At 69.8% G+C, this 16,681-nt stretch overlaps 3 protein-coding genes across 5 annotated transcripts; 1 reads left to right on the top strand and 2 right to left on the bottom strand.

Moving 5' to 3' along the window:
* Nucleotides 1–1,338: 1,338 nt before the first annotated feature.
* Nucleotides 1,339–4,008, bottom strand: LOC134524493 (retinol dehydrogenase 8-like). The gene is made up of 6 exons (XM_063354582.1): nucleotides 3,882–4,008; nucleotides 3,606–3,767; nucleotides 2,763–2,942; nucleotides 2,570–2,663; nucleotides 2,279–2,462; nucleotides 1,339–1,578 (listed from the first exon to the last, which is right to left on the bottom strand). Exons 1-6 carry the CDS (start codon nucleotides 3,976–3,978, stop codon nucleotides 1,339–1,341), a joined length of 957 nt encoding a protein of 318 aa, XP_063210652.1. The 5' UTR covers nucleotides 3,979–4,008.
* A 446-nt stretch (nucleotides 4,009–4,454) lies between these two features.
* GRB7 (growth factor receptor bound protein 7) lies at nucleotides 4,455–12,902 on the bottom strand. 3 transcript variants are annotated; one of them, XM_063354322.1, is made up of 15 exons: nucleotides 12,493–12,902; nucleotides 8,948–9,101; nucleotides 8,657–8,801; nucleotides 8,380–8,536; nucleotides 8,163–8,284; nucleotides 7,972–8,049; nucleotides 7,324–7,461; nucleotides 7,136–7,246; nucleotides 6,919–7,017; nucleotides 6,115–6,195; nucleotides 5,911–6,027; nucleotides 5,747–5,804; nucleotides 5,539–5,626; nucleotides 5,039–5,132; nucleotides 4,455–4,961 (listed from the first exon to the last, which is right to left on the bottom strand). In XM_063354322.1, exons 2-15 carry the CDS (start codon nucleotides 9,091–9,093, stop codon nucleotides 4,815–4,817), a joined length of 1,581 nt encoding a protein of 526 aa, XP_063210392.1. In that variant the 5' UTR covers nucleotides 9,094–9,101; nucleotides 12,493–12,902; the 3' UTR covers nucleotides 4,455–4,814. The 3 variants fall into 3 exon arrangements, with proteins under 3 accessions (XP_063210392.1, XP_063210390.1, XP_063210391.1); XM_063354320.1 differs by having other exon boundaries at nucleotides 5,747–5,807; nucleotides 12,493–12,897; XM_063354321.1 differs by having other exon boundaries at nucleotides 5,747–5,807; nucleotides 7,972–8,046; nucleotides 12,493–12,896.
* An 880-nt stretch (nucleotides 12,903–13,782) lies between these two features.
* MIEN1 (migration and invasion enhancer 1) lies at nucleotides 13,783–16,598 on the top strand. Its single transcript, XM_063354323.1, has 4 exons — nucleotides 13,783–13,945; nucleotides 14,586–14,683; nucleotides 15,172–15,248; nucleotides 15,687–16,598. Exons 1-4 carry the CDS (start codon nucleotides 13,860–13,862, stop codon nucleotides 15,768–15,770), a joined length of 345 nt encoding a protein of 114 aa, XP_063210393.1. The 5' UTR covers nucleotides 13,783–13,859; the 3' UTR covers nucleotides 15,771–16,598.
* Nucleotides 16,599–16,681: the final 83 nt, after the last annotated feature.

Here is a 16,681-nt window from a genome sequence, read left to right as displayed (position 1 = left end):
ATTAACTTGTGCAAGAAGTGGGGGATAATGCAAAAATATTTCCTCTCCCCCCCACCCCCGGCTTCGCCATCCTGTCCCCAAGGTGCCCGGAGCCCGTCGGGCCTGGGGGGGACCACGTGCGCGGCACGGGCTGGTGCGCGCTGCAGGGTGCACGGTGCCGCCATCCAGCCCCTCGCACCCGGGGCTGGGGGGTCCTGGCAGGGCTTTTGGTGTGTGTGGCTGGGGGGGGGGGGGGTGGGCTGCACCGGGGACCCTGCATCCGTGCCGCACCTGCATCCCCGCGCCCTCCATCCCGGACACCGGCGAGGTCACGGGGTGTCCCGGGCTCCGGTGCAGCCGGCCCGGGAAGCGCGGTGGGAGCCAGGAAGGTTTCTGAGAAACGGCCCGACGGGGTTGAATCATGCCGGGCCTCCCTGCGGTTTCCCCCTGCTCTCACCTCCCGGCGCAGTCACGCCAAGCGCCCACACGCGAGCACCCTGCGCCCAGCCCGGGGGGTGGCACAGGCTGCACCCCCTCCACCTCCCGCCATCACCCCCCTGAGCTGGAGAGGACCCCCCCATGGGGTCCCCTCGGCTCCCGGTGCCTGGCATGCACCCCCCCCTCCCCGCCCCGCACCCAGCCTTCACCGTGCGACCCACACGACGCTGCGCCAGCCCCTTTGCACCCCCCCCAGTGCACCCTCTGCGCCCCCCCGCTGCTCCTGTCCCCGCGCCACCTCCTGCACCCTCCGCCGCAGCCGAGCTGCCCCCGCCGTGCCCTGCAGCCCCCCCGGTGCTGCCCCAGTGCCGCGGGGCTCGGTGCCGAAGTGTGTGTGGGGGGGTGACACCATCCATTGTACGGGACCCCCCCCACACACAGGACATTGCTAACCCCGCTGGGGAGCCCAGGGGGGAGGACGCAGCCGTCGCTGGTGGCTGTGTGGGGCAAACAGGCCAGAGCTTTGGTGTGCCACATGCCAGCGGGTGCCACACGCAGGGGCTGGGAGGGGGGGGACGGGGACGGGGGAGCGGGAGGCAGGCTTGGGGGGGGGGGCGTGGGGGGGAGGGCAGCTGCCGCCAGCCCTTCCCAGCCCCGTCACGGCCGCTGCGCTCTCGGAGGAAGCCGCTCTGCTTTTTCACCCGGCGCTGGTTAAAAATACCACTCCCGATTTTAATACAGCGGCGGCGGGCGCTATTTGGGGCCGGGAGCAGGAAGCGAAACCCTGAAACCCTGCGCAGGGTGGCTTTCCCCTGCCTCCCCCCCCTCAACCCCCACCCCGGCCTCCGAGCAGCCCCCCAGCGGGATGAGCCGGGCGGCTGCGCCGACGCGGTGCCCTGGGCTGCCGGGGGGCCGCGGGGGCTATTTGAAGCCCAGCAGGCGGGCGCCCTCCTTCACCTTCTGGGCCTTCCAGCGGAGCAGGCGGATGGCGCGCAGGCTGAGCCGCAGCACCGCGTCGTACTTGAAGACCAGCTTGTAGAAGGCGTCGGTCATGAGGGCGCCGCTGGGGTCGGCGTGCTTCAGCGCGGCCATCGGCGTGTACGCCGCGTTGGTCTGGTGCCGGAAGGGCGGCCGGGCTGCCTCGATCACCCGCAGCGTGTGCTGCATGTGGGGATGTCACTGTCCCCTTCCTGTCCCCGTCCCCTCCTCGTCCCCATCCCGTCTGCATCCCCATTCCCATCCCATTCCTGTCTTCAGTGCATCCCCATCCCCATTCCCATCCCATTCCCATCTTTGTTGCATTCCCATCCCCATCCCATTCCTTTCCCGTCCCCATCTCCAGCCCCATTCCCATCCTATTCCCATCCCCATCCCATCCCCTTCCCATCCCCATCCCACCCCATCGCATCCTTAACCCCATCCCATCCTGTCCCCATCCCCACCCTCTTCCCATCCCCATTCCCATTCTCATCCCATTCCCATCTTTATTGCATTCCCATCCTCATCCCAAACCCTTCCCATCCCCATCCCACCCCATTGCACCCTTAACCCCGTCCCATCCTGTTCCCACCTGCACCCCCTTCCCATCCTCATTGCTATTCTATTCCATTCCATTCCATCCCCATCCCCATCCCTGTTCCCAGCCAGGCTCAGCCCCATCAGGATGGACCCTGCGGCTGGGGGAAGGAGTTCTCAGGGCAGGACCCCTGTCCCGCTGCCAGCTGGGGGCCGCTACTCCTCGTTAGGGCTAATTGAGGCTTCTCTAGAAAGCCCAGCCTGGCCCAGCTGGGGGCTGCCAGGCTCGGGGTGGGAAGAGGGCAGCCCCCAGCCCGGCGGGGCCACCTGCCCACCCGCCCGTCACCTCCGCGATGTCCTCGGGGGTCTGGCCCAGGCTGGCGAAGACGTCCTTGGAGTTCCTCAGGTAGAGGTTGGTGAAGATGTCGGCTGTCTCGGGGTCGGTCCGCGAGTAGTCGGCGCGTTCGGCTTCCTCGTACACCTTCGCCTCGAACTCCGTCGTCACCGGCCCCGGCTCCACCAGGCTGATCCTGCCCGGGGATGGGGCGCTGGGGACCCCGGCACCCCCCAGACCCCCCCCCCAGCCCCGGTGGCAGGGGGGCGGTGGCCGCTCTGGCCGCCAGCCCCCGGCACTCACGCCACGTTGAAGCGCAGCGCCTGCACCACCAGGCTCTCGCAGAAACCTTCCACCGCGAACTTGGAGGCCGCGTAGATGTCGTTGAAGACGATGCCTGGATGGGGGGGTCCCGGTCAGGGCTGGGGTTGGGGGGGTGGGGTGGATTTGGTCCCACGGGGGCACCCCGTCCCCCGCCCCCCCCTCCTCCCCTTACCCTGCAGGCCCATGATGCTGCTGATGACCACGATGTGGCCCCCGCGGCGCCGCTTCATGTCGGGCAGCACCTCCTTGACCAGGCGGACGAGGCCGAAGAAGTTGGTGTCCATGAGGCTCTGCATGGCCGCCAGGCTCTGGCATTCCAGGGGACCCGCCATGCCCACCCCGGCGTTGCTGACTGCAGGGGCACGGGGAGGTCAGCGGGGCGTCCCCTCTGCTGGGGGGGCTCCCATGCCCAGAGGGGCCCCGGTGCATGGAGGGTCCCCTGCGCGCAGAGGGTCCCTGGTGCAGGGGGGGGTCCCCAGCACAGGGGGTCCTCAGCACACAGAGGGTCCCTGGTGCAGGATGTCACTGGCATGGGGGGGGTCCCCAGTGCATGGGGTCAGGGGACCCTGGTGTTCAGTGTGTCCCTGTCACAGAGGGTCCCCCAGTGCATGGACCGTCCCTGCTGCTCGGGGTGTCACCGGCTCAGAGGGTCCCCAGTGCATGAGGGCTGGGGGTCCGTGGTGCACTGGGTGCCCCTGACATGGAGGGTCCCCAGCATGGGGCATGCTTGGCGTGGAGGGTCCCCAGGGCATGGAGGGTCCCTGGCGCAGGGTGCCCCTGGTGCAGGGGGAGTCCCCAGCATGGAGGGTCCCCAGCATGGGGCATGCTTGGCATGGAGGGTCCCTGGTGCCGAGTGTCCCTGGTGCAGGGGGTGCCTCCAGCATGGAGGGTCCCCAGTGCATGGAGGGTCCCTGGTGCAGGAGTTGTCCCCAGCACGGAGGGTCCCCAGCACGGGGGGTGCTCCCCGGCACACGGGACCAGGGGGACGCGGTGGGAGGGGGATCCCGGGGCTCACCCAGGACGTCGATGTGGCGCCCGGGGATGCTGTCGAGGCAGGCGCGGATGGAGCCCTCGTCGCAGACGTCCAACTGTTTGATCTCCAGCGTCCGGCCCAGCGCCGGCCCCGCCGCCGCTGCCAGCGCCCCGCTCCTGCCCACGTTCCTCATGGTGGCGATGACTGGGGGGCAGAGGCGGCTCAGCCCCGAGCGGGGTCACCATCCCCTCCCCTCCCTCCCCCGGCCCCCGGGAATGGAATGGCGGGCAGGGGGGGGATCACCCCCACCCTGCTCACCTCGGAAGCGGCGCTGCTTGTCCTGCGCCAGCCGGACGGCCAGCGCCAGCCCAATGCCGGAGGAGCAGCCGGTGATCAGCACCGTCTTGGGAGCCATGGCACGGCCGCGGCCCCGCTCACCGGCCCCCATGCCTTTAATAGCAGCTGGCCCGGCCCTGGCCCCCCCAAATCCAGGCTCTTAATCCCCCCCCTCCAGAGCTAATCCCAGCGGGATTTGCTGGCGGCCGCGTGGCTGAGCCGCACGTGGTGCCCGGGGTGCACAGAGGGGCCTTTGTGCGGGATGCGGGGCACCGTGGGGACACGGCGGGACGTGGGGACACTGCCAGCCATGCGCCCGCTGGCAGCGGGGGGCTCTGGGGGCAGCCCCCACCCCAGTGCCCCCTTCTTTTCCTTTAGAGGGGGCGAGGCGGGAGCTCTGCAAAAATAACCTTTATTCTCACTGGTATAAAACACGTCACAGTTCGACTGGCCTCGCGGGGACGTGGGGGACGCGGTGGTGGGTGCCCCCCCTACCCCCCACCCACCCAGGACCCCTCTCCTGAGGCTGGGGGACCCCAACCTGCCTGGCCCAAGGGTGCGGAGTGCCGGGAGCCCGTGGGGACACTCGGGGCCGGTGCTGCGGGGGGGGGGATGGAGGGGAAGAAAGTGCTTGAGTGTGGGGGGGGCCCCGGCTCCGCCAGCACCCCAGGACCCCGCGGGCGAAGCCGGCAGTGGGGCGCAGGGTGGGCGGCTGGTGGCGGAGGAGCCGTCCTTGACCCCGTGCTCGCTGCACTGAGATGGCCTCAGTCCTGCCACCCCGTGCCGGGCTGTGCCGGGCTGTGCCGAGCCATGCCAGCAGTGCCGGGCTGTGCCGAGCCGTGCCGTGCCGGTCATGCCAGGCTGTGCCGAGCCCTGCCGTGCCGGTCATGCCACCGGGCGGGGGTGGTGCCGGGCTCAGAGGGCCACGCAGGTGCAGTAGTGCCGCAGCTTGCAGGGCAGGATGCCGCGGTTGATCTGGTGAAACTCCACGAGCTGGATGAGGTCGGCGAAGCGGGTCTGCCCGTCGTCCATGGTGAAGTAGAGCCGTCCCTCCTCCTCGCTCTGCCGGGGGAGGGAGGGTCTTGGGTCAGGCCCTCGCACCCCCGGCGCCCCCCCAGCCCCCCGCCGCCGGCACTCACGGGCAGGATGAGATAGTGTTTGACTCTCTGCAGGTGGCACAGGGACAGGACGAAGCCCTTGGGGTTGCGCTGGCTCTCCCGCACCAGGAAGACGCTGCGAGACACGGGGGGGGTGTCACTGCCAGCCCTGGGCCCCCTCTGCCACCCCCGTGTCCCCCCCGGGGTCCCAGGTCCTCCCCAAGCCCTGGGGTCCTGTAGCCCCAGGAGCCCTGTATCCCCCTGCGAGCCCCGGGGGCCTGTCGTGTCCCCCCCAGCCAGCCCCAGGCTCCTGTATCCCTGGGGGCTGCAGATCCCCTGCAAACCCTGGGGGGGGTCCCAACTCCCCTGGGATCTGTGTCCCCCCCGGCAAGTCTCCCCCCATCTCCCAGGGGTCCTGTATCACCCCGTGGACCACAGGGCCCTATAACCCCTGGGGTCATGTACCCCCCAGGGGTCCTGCATCCCCCCCGCCTCCACCGCCATGAACCCCAGGGACCCCAACCCCCCCGGCGCCCCCGTACCCGTCCACCAAGCCCTGACGGCCGATGAGCTGCTGGGTGTCCTCCCGGGAGATGCGTCCGTGGAACCAGGGCTGGGTGCGGTGGATGGCTGCGGGGAATTGGGCGTCAGGCGCGGGGGTGGGAACCCCCGCCTGGGGCAGGGACACCCCCCCACCCCCACCCCCCCCCGGGACACCCCCCCGCCAACTCTTGGCTGGGCGCTGCTCACCGGCGCTGAGCGGGGAGCTCTGGCAGGCTGCCGGCAGGCTGTACCGGTGCGTCGTCTTCTTCTGGCCGTGCAAAGCAAGGAGCGGGCGTCAGGGTGGTGGGGTCGGGATTGAGGGGGAGCCTCCCCCCCCCGCCCCCCACACACCCCCCTGCACCCCAACTCACCCTCCAGGCCTGCGCCTCCTCCAGGGCCACCGTCAGCACCTCGCTGGGGTTCTCGATCACCCGGCCCGTGCACCCCGAGAAGTCCATGGCCACCAGCGCGTTGTCCGAGACGCTCCGCTGCGGGGGGACAGCGAGAGTGGGGGGGGTCACCCAGGGGGTGGGGGCTCCCCACCGGAGGGGGGCTTCAGGGGGGGTGGCACTCACCAGGGGCGTGGGGCCGATCCAGGAGGGTTGGCTCAGCCGCGCCTGCGCCTGCTGGTAGTTGCGGTAGAGCTGCATGCCGTACTGGGGGGGGGGGAACAGCCCCTTGAGCTGGGGGGGGGGTCCTGTGGGGGATGGGGGAGCCCCCGCCTGGCACAGGGATGGGGACCTCCGCGTCCACCCCGCGTGGGGATGGGGACGGCTACATCTGCCCAGTGTGGGGATGGGGACACCCATCCGGCACCTTTTCCAGGACGGGGATGGGGACACCCCTCCAGCATCCCCCAGCACAGGGACGTGAGCATCCCCCAGTATCCCCCCCAGCATCCCCCAGTATCCCCCCCAGCATCCCCCCAGCATCCCCCAGCACAGGGATGTGAGCATCCCCCAGTATCCCCCCCAGCATCCCTCCAGCACCCCCCAGCACAGGGATGCGAGCATCCCCCAGTATCCCCCCCAGCATCCCCCCAGCATCCCCCAGCACAGGGATGTGAGCATCCCCCAGTATCCCCCCCAGCATCCCTCCAGCACCCCCCAGCACAGGGATGCGAGCATCCCCCAGTATCCCCCCCAGCATCCCTCCAGCATCCCTCCAGCATCCCCCAGCATGCCTTCAGCATCCCCCAGCACCCCCAAGTACCCCCTCGGCAACCCCCCAGCATCCCCCCAGCATCCCTCCAGCATCCCCCAGCATCCCTCCAGCATCCTCCAGCGTCCCCCAGCATCTCCCAACATCTCCCCAGCATCCCCCCGGCATCCCCCCGGCACGGCACGGGACCGGTAACACCTCGGCGGTGCCGGGCCCACCTTGAAGAGGCGGAAAGCCGCCATCCAGCAGCTCCGGCTCTGCTCGTCCTCGCTGCAGAGCAGCTTCAGGCCCTTCACGCCGCTCCGCACCTTGTGGGGCTGCGGGGAGAGATCGGAGCCGTCACGGGGCAGCCCCGGCCGGCTCTCGGGGGGCAGAGACCTCTTGGCAGGGGAAGGCACACGGAAGACCCCCAACCCCAGGCAGGGACATCCCCACCTTGATGCAGAAGCCGAACTCGGTGGGTGTCCCGTAGAGCTTCTTGCCCTGCGTCACGTAGTAGATGTTGGACTCGGTGAGGTCAGCGAAGTACTGGAGATGCCGGGGGTCCTGGGGCGGTCGGGGGCGGACACGTCAGGGCTGGCCCTGCTGCACCCCCCCGGCCGTGCCCCCGCCCGCCCCCTCACCTTGGAGGTGCCCTTGGTGGAGTAGTAGAGCCCCGAGCGGCGCAGGGAGAAGTAGAAACGCTTCCAGACCTTGCGCCCGGCCTCCCGCAGCTGCAGGAAGCCCTGGACCTCGGGGCAGCTCCCGGAGTTGAGGAAATTCTGGGGGGGCAAACGAGGGCTGAGGGACACGGCGGGGTCCCCACAGCACAGCGGGGTCCCCGTGGCAGAGTAGGGTCCCCACGGCATGGCGGGGTCCCCACGGCATGGCAGGGACCCCATGGCACAGTAAGGGACCACATGGCACGGGGAGGTCCCCATGGCAGAGAAGGGTCCCCATGGCACAGTGAGGTCCCCATGGCACGGCAGGGTCCCCATGGCACAGCAGGGACCCTATGGCACAGTGGGGTCCCCATGGCATGGCAGGGACCCCATGCCACACAGTAAGGGACCACATGGCACAGGGAGGTCCCGATGGCACAGGAGGGTTCCCATGGATGGCACAGTGGGGTCCCCACAGCACAGCAGGGACCCCATGGCACAGCAAGGGACCCCGTGGCACAGGGAGGTCCCCATGGCACAGCAGGGTCCCCATGGCACATCTGGGGCCCCACGGCACAGCAGGGTCCCCGTGGCACATCTGGGCCCCCACGGCACGGCCGGGCATGGTACCTGGATGAGCTCGGAGTGTGCCATGCTCTTGTTCGCCTCCAGGCAGCTGGACACCATCACCTCAGGGAAAAGGGACTGCTGGAGGGACAGGGGGGTCAGGGGCTACCCGTGGGGTGCTCAAGGTCCCCATAAGGCATCCAGGTCCCTGCGGGGACACCCGGATCCCCGCGGGCTTTGCTCCGGCCACGTACCGCGTTGCTCTTGAAGAGCTCGTACTTGGCGAAGTTCTTGCGGAAGACGAAGCGGCTGTCGGCGCCGGGGGGCCAGGAGCTCTGCACCTCCACCACCGACTCGTGGTCCTCCAGGCACCGCTCTGCGGGGGGGACACGGGGCTCAGCGGGGCAGTAGTGGTGGGGGGTGGGGGGGTGTCCCAGTGCCATGCCGTGCCGCGTCGTGCCGGCGCCTCACCCAGGGCCAGGTGCTGGTGCAGCTCGACCAGGGCCCAGCTGTGGTCCTGCAGCGCCCGCGTCCTCCGCACCAGCGTCTCGCAGAGCTGCCGCGCCGTCGTCCCCGCCGACGCCTCCAGCGAGCGGCACGCGCCGTCCTCGCCGAACACCTTCACCACCTGCCGGCACCAGGGCGGGCGTCAGGGCACCCCCGGTGGAAGGAGACCCCGCGTCCTTGGGGGTTGAGCCCCCCCCCCCCACCACCACCACCTTCCCCAGCCCTCTGCCCCCCGACTCACGTGGGAGGCGCCTTCGCGGGGGGGTCCCTGCCCCAGGGTCGGGCTGCTGAGGATGGGCGAGTTGGAGGGGCTGCAGAGCTCGGGGAAGGGGTTGGGGATGCTGGGCAACGACGAGGCGCGCGGTTCCTCCTCCGGTAGCTGCCGGCTGCGGGCAGAGAGGGGCTGAGCACCCCCAGCGCCGAGTCCTGCGCCCCCATCCCCAACGCTTGTGCCCCCCCGCCACGCCCTCAATCCGCTACGCCCCCCCTCAACCTCCGCGGGAGAACCCTGGGGTCCGGGCCCCCCACCCACCTGCTGCCGTGGATGAAGAGGGGCTGGGAGCGCTTGAGCTCGGGCGGCCCCTCGCCCCCATCCCGTTCGCCGGGGACCCCCTCCTGCTCCGCGCCGCCCGGCCCGGGGGGCTCCTGGAGGCTGCTCTGCTGAGCCCCCCCCTCCATGGCATTATCTGGGGGGGAGAGAGCGGGTCCTGCACCTCACGAGGCTCCAGGTCCTCGTCCCCAGCGGGGCCGGGGGTCCGTGGCCACGCGTGGGCAGCCCCCACGGGATGCCACAGCAGAGTCCACACGGGCCCCACGCCGCCAGCCGCCGCCACCACCGCGGGCAGTGGGTGCCACGGCGCTGCCAGGGGCTGCCCCCCACCTCAGCACCCGCCCTGGTGGTGTTTTGCCAGCGCCCAGACAAGCGGTGAGTCAGCGCACGGCGACGGCGCTCAGCACCGCCCCGACTGCCCCCGGCCCCCTGTGCCCCACGGAGGTCCCGCCGAGCCCCACGGGGGGTCCAGCCCAGCCCCACGCTGCTGCCAAGGCTCGGGGTGTCCCTGTCCTGACGCAGGAGCTGGGGGCCAAGAGGGTGAGCACAGCCCCCTACGAGACAACCGAGAATCCCCCAGCCCCTCCATGCCCCACGCGGGACCCTCTCCGGTGCCCCCACGTCACCCCTGAGAGCCTGGTGGCACCGGGAGACACCGGATGAGCCAGGCTGGGGACGAGATGGGCTGAGCTGAACGGGGCAAAGTGAGGTGGGGTGTGCTGTGCCAAGCTGTGCCGGGCTGAGCCGTGCCAGGATGAACCATGCCGGGCTGAGCTGTGCCGGGCTGAGCCGTGCCAGGATGAACTGTGCCGGGCTGAGCTTTGCCAGGCTGAGCCATGCTGGGCTGAACCATGCCAGGCTGAGTCGTGCCAGGCTGAGCTTTGCCAGGCTGAACCATGCCGAGCTGAGCCACGCTGGGCTGAACCGTGCCAGGCTGAGCTTTGCTGGGCTAAACCGTGCCAGGCTGAGCCGTGCCAGGCTGAGCTTTGTCAGGTTGAACCATGCCGAGCTGAACCATACCGGGCTGAGCCATGTCAGGCTGAGCCGTGCCGGACTGAGCCGTGCCAGGCTGAACCATACCAGGCTGAGCTTTGCCAGGCCGAACTGTGCCAGGCTGAGCCGTGCCAGGCTGAACCATGCCGGGTTGAGCCGTGCCGGGCTGAGCCGTGCCAGGCTGAACTGTGCCAGGCTGAGCTTTGCCAGGATGAACTATGTCAGGCTGAGCCGTGCTGGGCTGAGCTTTGCCGGGCTGAGATTTGCCAGGCTGAACCATGCCAGGCTGAACCATGCCGGGCTGAGCCGTGCCAGGCTGAGCCGTGGCGGGCGAGCGCGGCGCCGGCGGGAGCAGGAAGCGGAGCGTGGCGGCGGCCCAGCCCAGACACCTCCTCGGGTCCGGCCAAACCAGTTCTGGCGGCCGCTCCCAGCTCCACCTCACCGCGCTGGCATCCGGGCCGGGGCGGCCACACCGGCAGGCCGGGGGCGAGGGAGCCGGCGCCCGCGCCCGCCGTGGGAACTGCCCCGAGCCGGCCCGCCGGCACGGCCCCCCACGCCGCGGCGTCACCCCTCACCCACGTCAGGCTGACAGTGCCCGGTGCCAGCGCCCACGCGGTGCCGCCGCGTTTGGGGGACGCGGGGACACCGGCCGGCGCTCCGGTTTCGGCCCCAAAATGATTCTCAATGGGGCTGTGGGATGTGTACGGCGCTGGGACAGCCCTGCCGTGGCATGGCACGGCTCGGCACAGCGCGGCACAGCTCGGCACGGCTCGGCACGGCTCGGCACAGCCGGCCCTGGTCGCCCTGGCCAGGCAGGGGCCGGCATAGCCCGGCCGTGGCGGTGCGGGACCATCCGGCACGTGGCACACGTAACACACGCGTGGTGCCCACGGCCGCACCGGCGGCATTCGGTAGCCACGGGCACGCTCACGCCGGGCCTCGCCATTCCCGGGATGCCGCGCGGGGCCGGGTTAATCATTCGCTCGCTGCCCGTCCCCGTCTCTGTCCCCGTCCCCTGACTCCTGGCCACCTCAGGGTCCAAGTCCACGGCCAGGTAGGACTGATGCCATCACATGGTTGCCACCACCATCCCCATCTGATCCCCGTCCCTGCCACGTCCCCGTCCCTGCCCTGGCCATCCCACCAGCATGGACCCTCTGCTCCAGCCCCGCTCCCTGCCCGGGCCGGGGTCTCCCTGCCTGTCTGGGCCCTGGGGTGACCCGGGGACACGGGGGACGGCCAGGGGTCACGTGGGGTGATGCTGCCCGCGGTGGGACATGGTGGCAGGGCCACGCCAAGCCACGCAGGGGGCACCGGAGGGACTGACAGGGGATGTGATGGATGGGGACCCCATGGGGCTCTGGGACGGTGGCACAGCCCTGCCACCAACCCGCCAGCCCATCACTGTGGCCTCAGGTCACCTCGATGCCAGCCCTGTCCTAGTGGCCGTGATGGGGCTCTGATGGAGTGGTGATGGTGGCAGGGGGGGACACGGGGTGTCCCTGGGGTCTGGGGTAAACAGGGGGACCAGGGCCTTGGGGCTGTGGGACAAGGGGAGCAGGGCCACCACGGTTATGGGGTGGGGGACTGGAGGGTGTCAGAAGTATAGGGCTGGGCCCCAGGGCCGTCAGGGTTATGGAGCAGGGGGACCAGGGCCACCAACATTAAGTGACAGGGTCCCAGGGCAACCAAGTTTAAGGGACGGGGACCCAGGGCCACCAACAGTAAGGGATGGGATCCCAGGGCCAGCAGTACTGTGGGGCAGGGGGACTGGGGGATGCTGAGGTTATGGGATGGGGTCCCAGGGCCACCAGGGCTATAGGGCAGGGGAACCAGGGCCACCAGGGCTATGGGATGGGGACTCGGGGCCACCAGGGCTATAGAACAGGGGGACTGGGGCCACCAGGGCTAAGAGATGGGGTCTCAGGGCCACCAGGGCTAAGGGATGGGGTCCCAGGGCCACCAGGGCTATAGAGCAGGGGAACCAGGGCCACCAGGGCTAAGAGATGGGGTCTCGGGGCCACCAGGGCTAAGGGATAGGGTGCCAGGGCCACCAGGGCTATGAGATGGGGTCCCAGGGCCACCAGGGCTATAGGGCAGGGGAACCAGGGCCACCAGGGCTAAGAGATGGGGTCTTGGGGCCACCAGGGCTAAGGGATAGGGTCCCAGGGCCACCAGGGTTATAGGGCAGGGTTCCCAGGGCCACCAGGGTTAAGGGATGGGGTCCCAGGGCCACCAGGGCTATGGGAGGGGGTCCCAGGGCCCCCAGCTGTGGGCAGGGCTGCTGGTGGGTGCCGGGGCGGTGAGACGGGGTTCCCTGGGGCCACGGGGGCTGCGGGACCGGGATTGCGGGGCGGCGGCGAGGCCGTGCCGGGGCGGCAGAGGAGGAGGAAGATTCGGAAGGAAGGTGGGAGGGAAGGCGTGGGGGCGCAACGGGGGGGTCCGGGGTCATGCCGGTGGGACGAGGCCACCACCCTGGGACGGCCAGTGGCCCCACAGCGCGGTGGGGCCCCCCACCCCGGCCTGGCTCCTACCTGCAGGCGCCCGCCGCGTCCCGCCACCCTCCCGCCGGACCGGGGATTCCTGTTCTCCCCGGCTTTATCTACCTGCGCCAGCTCCCGCCCCCGCCTGACATCATGCCTCCCCGGGCTGGCCGCCCAGCACCCGGCACCCCACCACCACCACCACCACCCAAGGGTGCCCCCCGACACCCCCCTCCCCAGCCCCGGGATGGGGGCACCCAGCCTGGCCCCGTGCCAGCACAGGGTTGGGGGGGGGGGGTCCCACCCCCCAAGCCGCATCCCACCACCCTGCGGTGGTGATGGGGAGTTTCCCACAATGCACTGGGGTGACCCCAGGAGCGGCCGAGCCGGGTTGGGGTGGGGGGGACACCCCCAGTGTCCTGGGGTGCGGGTCCGGCACGGTCCAACCCCGCGCCCCCCCCCCCCCCGGGGGTCCCTGAACCCAGGCTGTGGGATTTGGGTTGTGGGACGCCAAAGACCCCACACATGTGGGGCTGGAAGGGCCCCATGGGGTGGGGGGGGTCCCACAGTGTCAGCCCAGGGACTGGGGCAAGTGAGGACAGCATGGGCAGGTGGGGGGGGTCTCATGGGGGTGTCACGGGGGTCTCATGCAGGTGGCAGGGTCCCCTGGGGCTTGGAGGGATGTGGGGACCCCGTGGAGGGTGGGGTATGGAATGGGGGGAAGCAGTGGGAGATGTGGGGGTCCCTTAGGGGATTTGGGGGGTCCCAGAGGACAGAGGGTGGGGTCCCTTGAGGGTCTCCATGGGTGCTGGGGGGGTGCCCATGGGAGCTGTGGGTGTCCTCATGGGGAGCGACCCATGGGGTGTCCCCCTGGGTGCTGTGGGAGCATCCGTGGGGCGGTGGCAGCCCCGTGGGTGGCCCCGTGGGGTCTGTGGGTGGCCCAATAAGGGGTGTGGGTGGGGGGGGTTGTCCCCATGAGCGGGGGGCGTCTCCCCATGGGGTTCTGGGTGTCCCATGGGGACACAGAGTCCCCAGAGGCGTCCCCATGGGGGGCTCAGGGGGTCCGTGTGGGGGATGCTGGGGGTCCCATGGGTCCGTGGGTGACCCCCTGCGCGGGTCCCGAGGCCCCGTAGGGCTCCCCAGAGGGGGTCAGTGGGGGGTCCCATGGTTCTGTGGGGGATCCCCACGGTGGTATAGAGCTGCGGCGGGGGTGGGTGCGGGTCCCAGTGCGGGTCGGTGGGGACCCGGCGGGCGGGGGCGACCCCGCCGCTGTGCGCTCCTCCCGCCAGCAGGTGGCGCTGCGCCGCCCGCCCGGAGCAGACAAGAGGAGCGGCGCCGCGCGGCCGGAAGTGCCGCGTCACGTGGCGCCACCCGGAAGCGGCGGGCGAGCGAGCGAGCGAGCGGCGGGACCGGCGGCGATGAGCGGCGGAGCCGAGGAGGCGGCGGTGGCGGCCGCGGCCGGAGCTGAGGCCGAGCGGCGGGTCCGCATCGTGGTGGAGTATTGGTGAGCGCCGCGCCGGTGCCGGCTTCCTTCCCCCCGGTGCCGGCTTCCTTCCCCCCGGTGCCGGCTTCCTTCCCCCCGGTGCCGCTCTGCCGTCTACGAGGGGGTGCCGGCGGCGCCGGGGGCGAAGAACCGGCGGGAATGGCGGGACCGAGGGGCCTTCAGGGGCGGGAGGGACCCGGAGGGGTCTGGGGAAGGGGATACTGGGGTGCTGGGGGCAGCAACTGGGGGAACTGGGACGGGGCTTTCAGGCCGGGGGGGAGTCTGGGGGGGTGTGGGCTGTTGGAGGGCTCGGCGGGGGAGCTGGGGATTCTGCGGGGGAGGGGGAGGGAGCTGCACGGGAGTGCATGAGCCTAAGGGGAATGAGTTCTGGGGTGCCGAGAGGTGTAGGGAGCTGGGTAGTGTAGGAGCTGGTGGGGAGCAGTGAGGGGGTGCAGAGGGGTAGGAGGGTTTGGGGGGCGTGGGGCTTATTGTGGAGGGGGTGGGGGTACCGGCAGTAGCAGGGGAGACGGGTGTGGGGAGGCTCCTTAGTTTGGGGCCTTAGGGCTCCTTAAGGTTGGACGGGGGGGGTGTGGGCGCGGGGTGCTGTCGGGGGCTCCCTGCGTTGAAGCCCCAGCTCTCACCCGCTTCTCCCCGCCCCCAGCGAGCCCTGCGGCTTCGAGCCCACGTACCAGGAGCTGGCGAGCGCCGTGAAGGAGGAGTACCCCGACATCGAGATCGAGTCCAGGCTGGGGGGCACAGGTAAGGGCCTGCAGCGTTCGGCGCCGTGTAGGGGTCGCTGCTGGGGGTGTGCTGCGGTTGGGGCGACCCCGGCCTGTCCCCGCTGCAGTGCTGGGTGCCAGCCCTGTCTTTGGGGAGGGATGAGCTGGTGCAAACCTTGCTGTGAGGCTGAAGGGGATGTGCCTCGCTTGCCTGAGCGCTGCGTATTGCAGGGGCTGCCCCTTACCGAGGTCTTGGGGGATGCAGAGACTCTGGAGCCTGGGGGCCTGTGAGGAGCAGGGCAGGAGCCTCCCAGGCTCTCCAGGGGTGCACTGTGTGCTCTACCAGCCCAGCTCTGCTGCTGGGGGTACGGCCTGGCAGGTCTGGGGGTACCACTGTGACATTTCTGCCTCCTGGACGCTTGCGCAAGGGGTTGGTGTGGCAGGAACGGCTGCAGGTCGGGCCTGGGGGTTGGCAGCACCACATGGGGCAGAAGCATAGCTTACAGCTTGGCTCTGTGTGCGTTTAAGGTGCCTTCGAGATTGAGATCAACGGGCAGCTGGTCTTCTCCAAACTGGAGAATGGAGGCTTTCCGTACGAGAAGGATGTAAGTACTCGGCCCCGCAGGGTCCTTGTCTCAGCCAGGCTGTGGGGAGATTTGTTTTTGTGGGAAGCTCCCCTGTGACTGGTTTTTGCCCTTGATGTCTCCATATGATCACCTGCTAGCTCTGCCCGAGCTCCAGCGACGCTTCACAATCCCATCGGGTGTTTTTCCCCTTCCTGACACCCTGCCGGGACCCACTCCAGGTCCTGCCGCAGTACGGTGCGAGCCTGAGCCGCCGCTCTGTGGGGAGAGCGGGGATGGTTCCTGGAGCTCCTGCCCCGGTGTGGCCGTGATTTGGGCCTGCGGCGCTGCCTGGCCTCCACGTGTTGCGTCCAAGTGCTCCCAACCGCTGCGTTCCCCTCCCTCTGGGTGCTCTCTCCCCTGCCAGACCTCGCAGCGAGGCCAGCGCGGAGCATGACTCCCTCCTCTCTGTCTCCTCAGCTTATCGAAGCAATTCGCAGAGCGAGGAATGGGGAACCGCTGGAGAAAATCACCAACAGCCGCCCCCCCTGTGTCATCCTGTAGCCCAGCGCCCAGCTGGGATCTCCCGGCCCCCTCGGCGTCCCCCTGCTTTGCTCCTCGCTGCCTTCATTAGCTTCCTGTACGACCGGGGATATCCAGGGTATGCGAGAGCGTAAGGAGCCTCCCGGGGAATGCCACCGTGGCACTGGGGGTGAGAGCTGGGATGGGCAGAGCTGTGGTACTGGTGTCACTGGGCTGGCCGTGCTGGGGGGGCCGTTCTGGCCCATCCCTTCGGGTCGTGTCCCCGCTGTGCCTGATGTGCGGTGGCGGGTAGCTGTGGCGTGCGGTGGATCCTCTGCCTGCCTTTGCCTTCCCCCTTCCTCTGCGCTTGCCTCCCCCCATGCCCAGCAGTGGGCGGGGGGGGGGGGGCAGTGTCTCTCCCCTCCCTCAGCCATGGGGGGCTTGGGGGCCCCCCGCGAACGCTCTGCCCAGCCCTGGGGGGAGCCAGGCCGGGCGTTGGAGGAGACTTTGTAGCTCTCCCAGCAGGTTAATGCAGAGACAAAAACACTCACCGTAAACTTTAGCGTGATTCGTTAATGATTAAAGTCTCTCCTGTCACTGTTTAAACCGGTGCAAGGGCAGCAGGGACCGGCTGCCCCGGCCGGGCATGGGAACCCCGGCTTGGCTCCGTCCCCACGGCCAAGAGGTTTATTTAACGGCCGCGAGCTTCCCCGTCCTCCCCGTTCTCAGGCTCTCGGCTCTCGCTTTCTGCCTGTAATGACTCTGCCCTTGGCCACGGGGCGGCTGAGCCAGCAGAGGGGCCCCCTATTTATTCTATACTGTGTATAAACCCAACGGCCCGGTGCTGAATAAAGGACAGAGGAGAACGTGGCCCCTCTCGTGTCCCTCGAGAATGGGTGTGGGACATGGGCATCGAGGCGCGAAAGCTGGGGTTAAATCAGGTCCCGTCTCCA

Source organism: Chroicocephalus ridibundus, chromosome 17, assembly GCF_963924245.1.
Source record: "Chroicocephalus ridibundus chromosome 17, bChrRid1.1, whole genome shotgun sequence".
Taxonomy (NCBI): Eukaryota; Metazoa; Chordata; class Aves; order Charadriiformes; family Laridae; genus Chroicocephalus; species Chroicocephalus ridibundus.
This window is presented reverse-complemented; position numbering and strand designations above follow the sequence as displayed.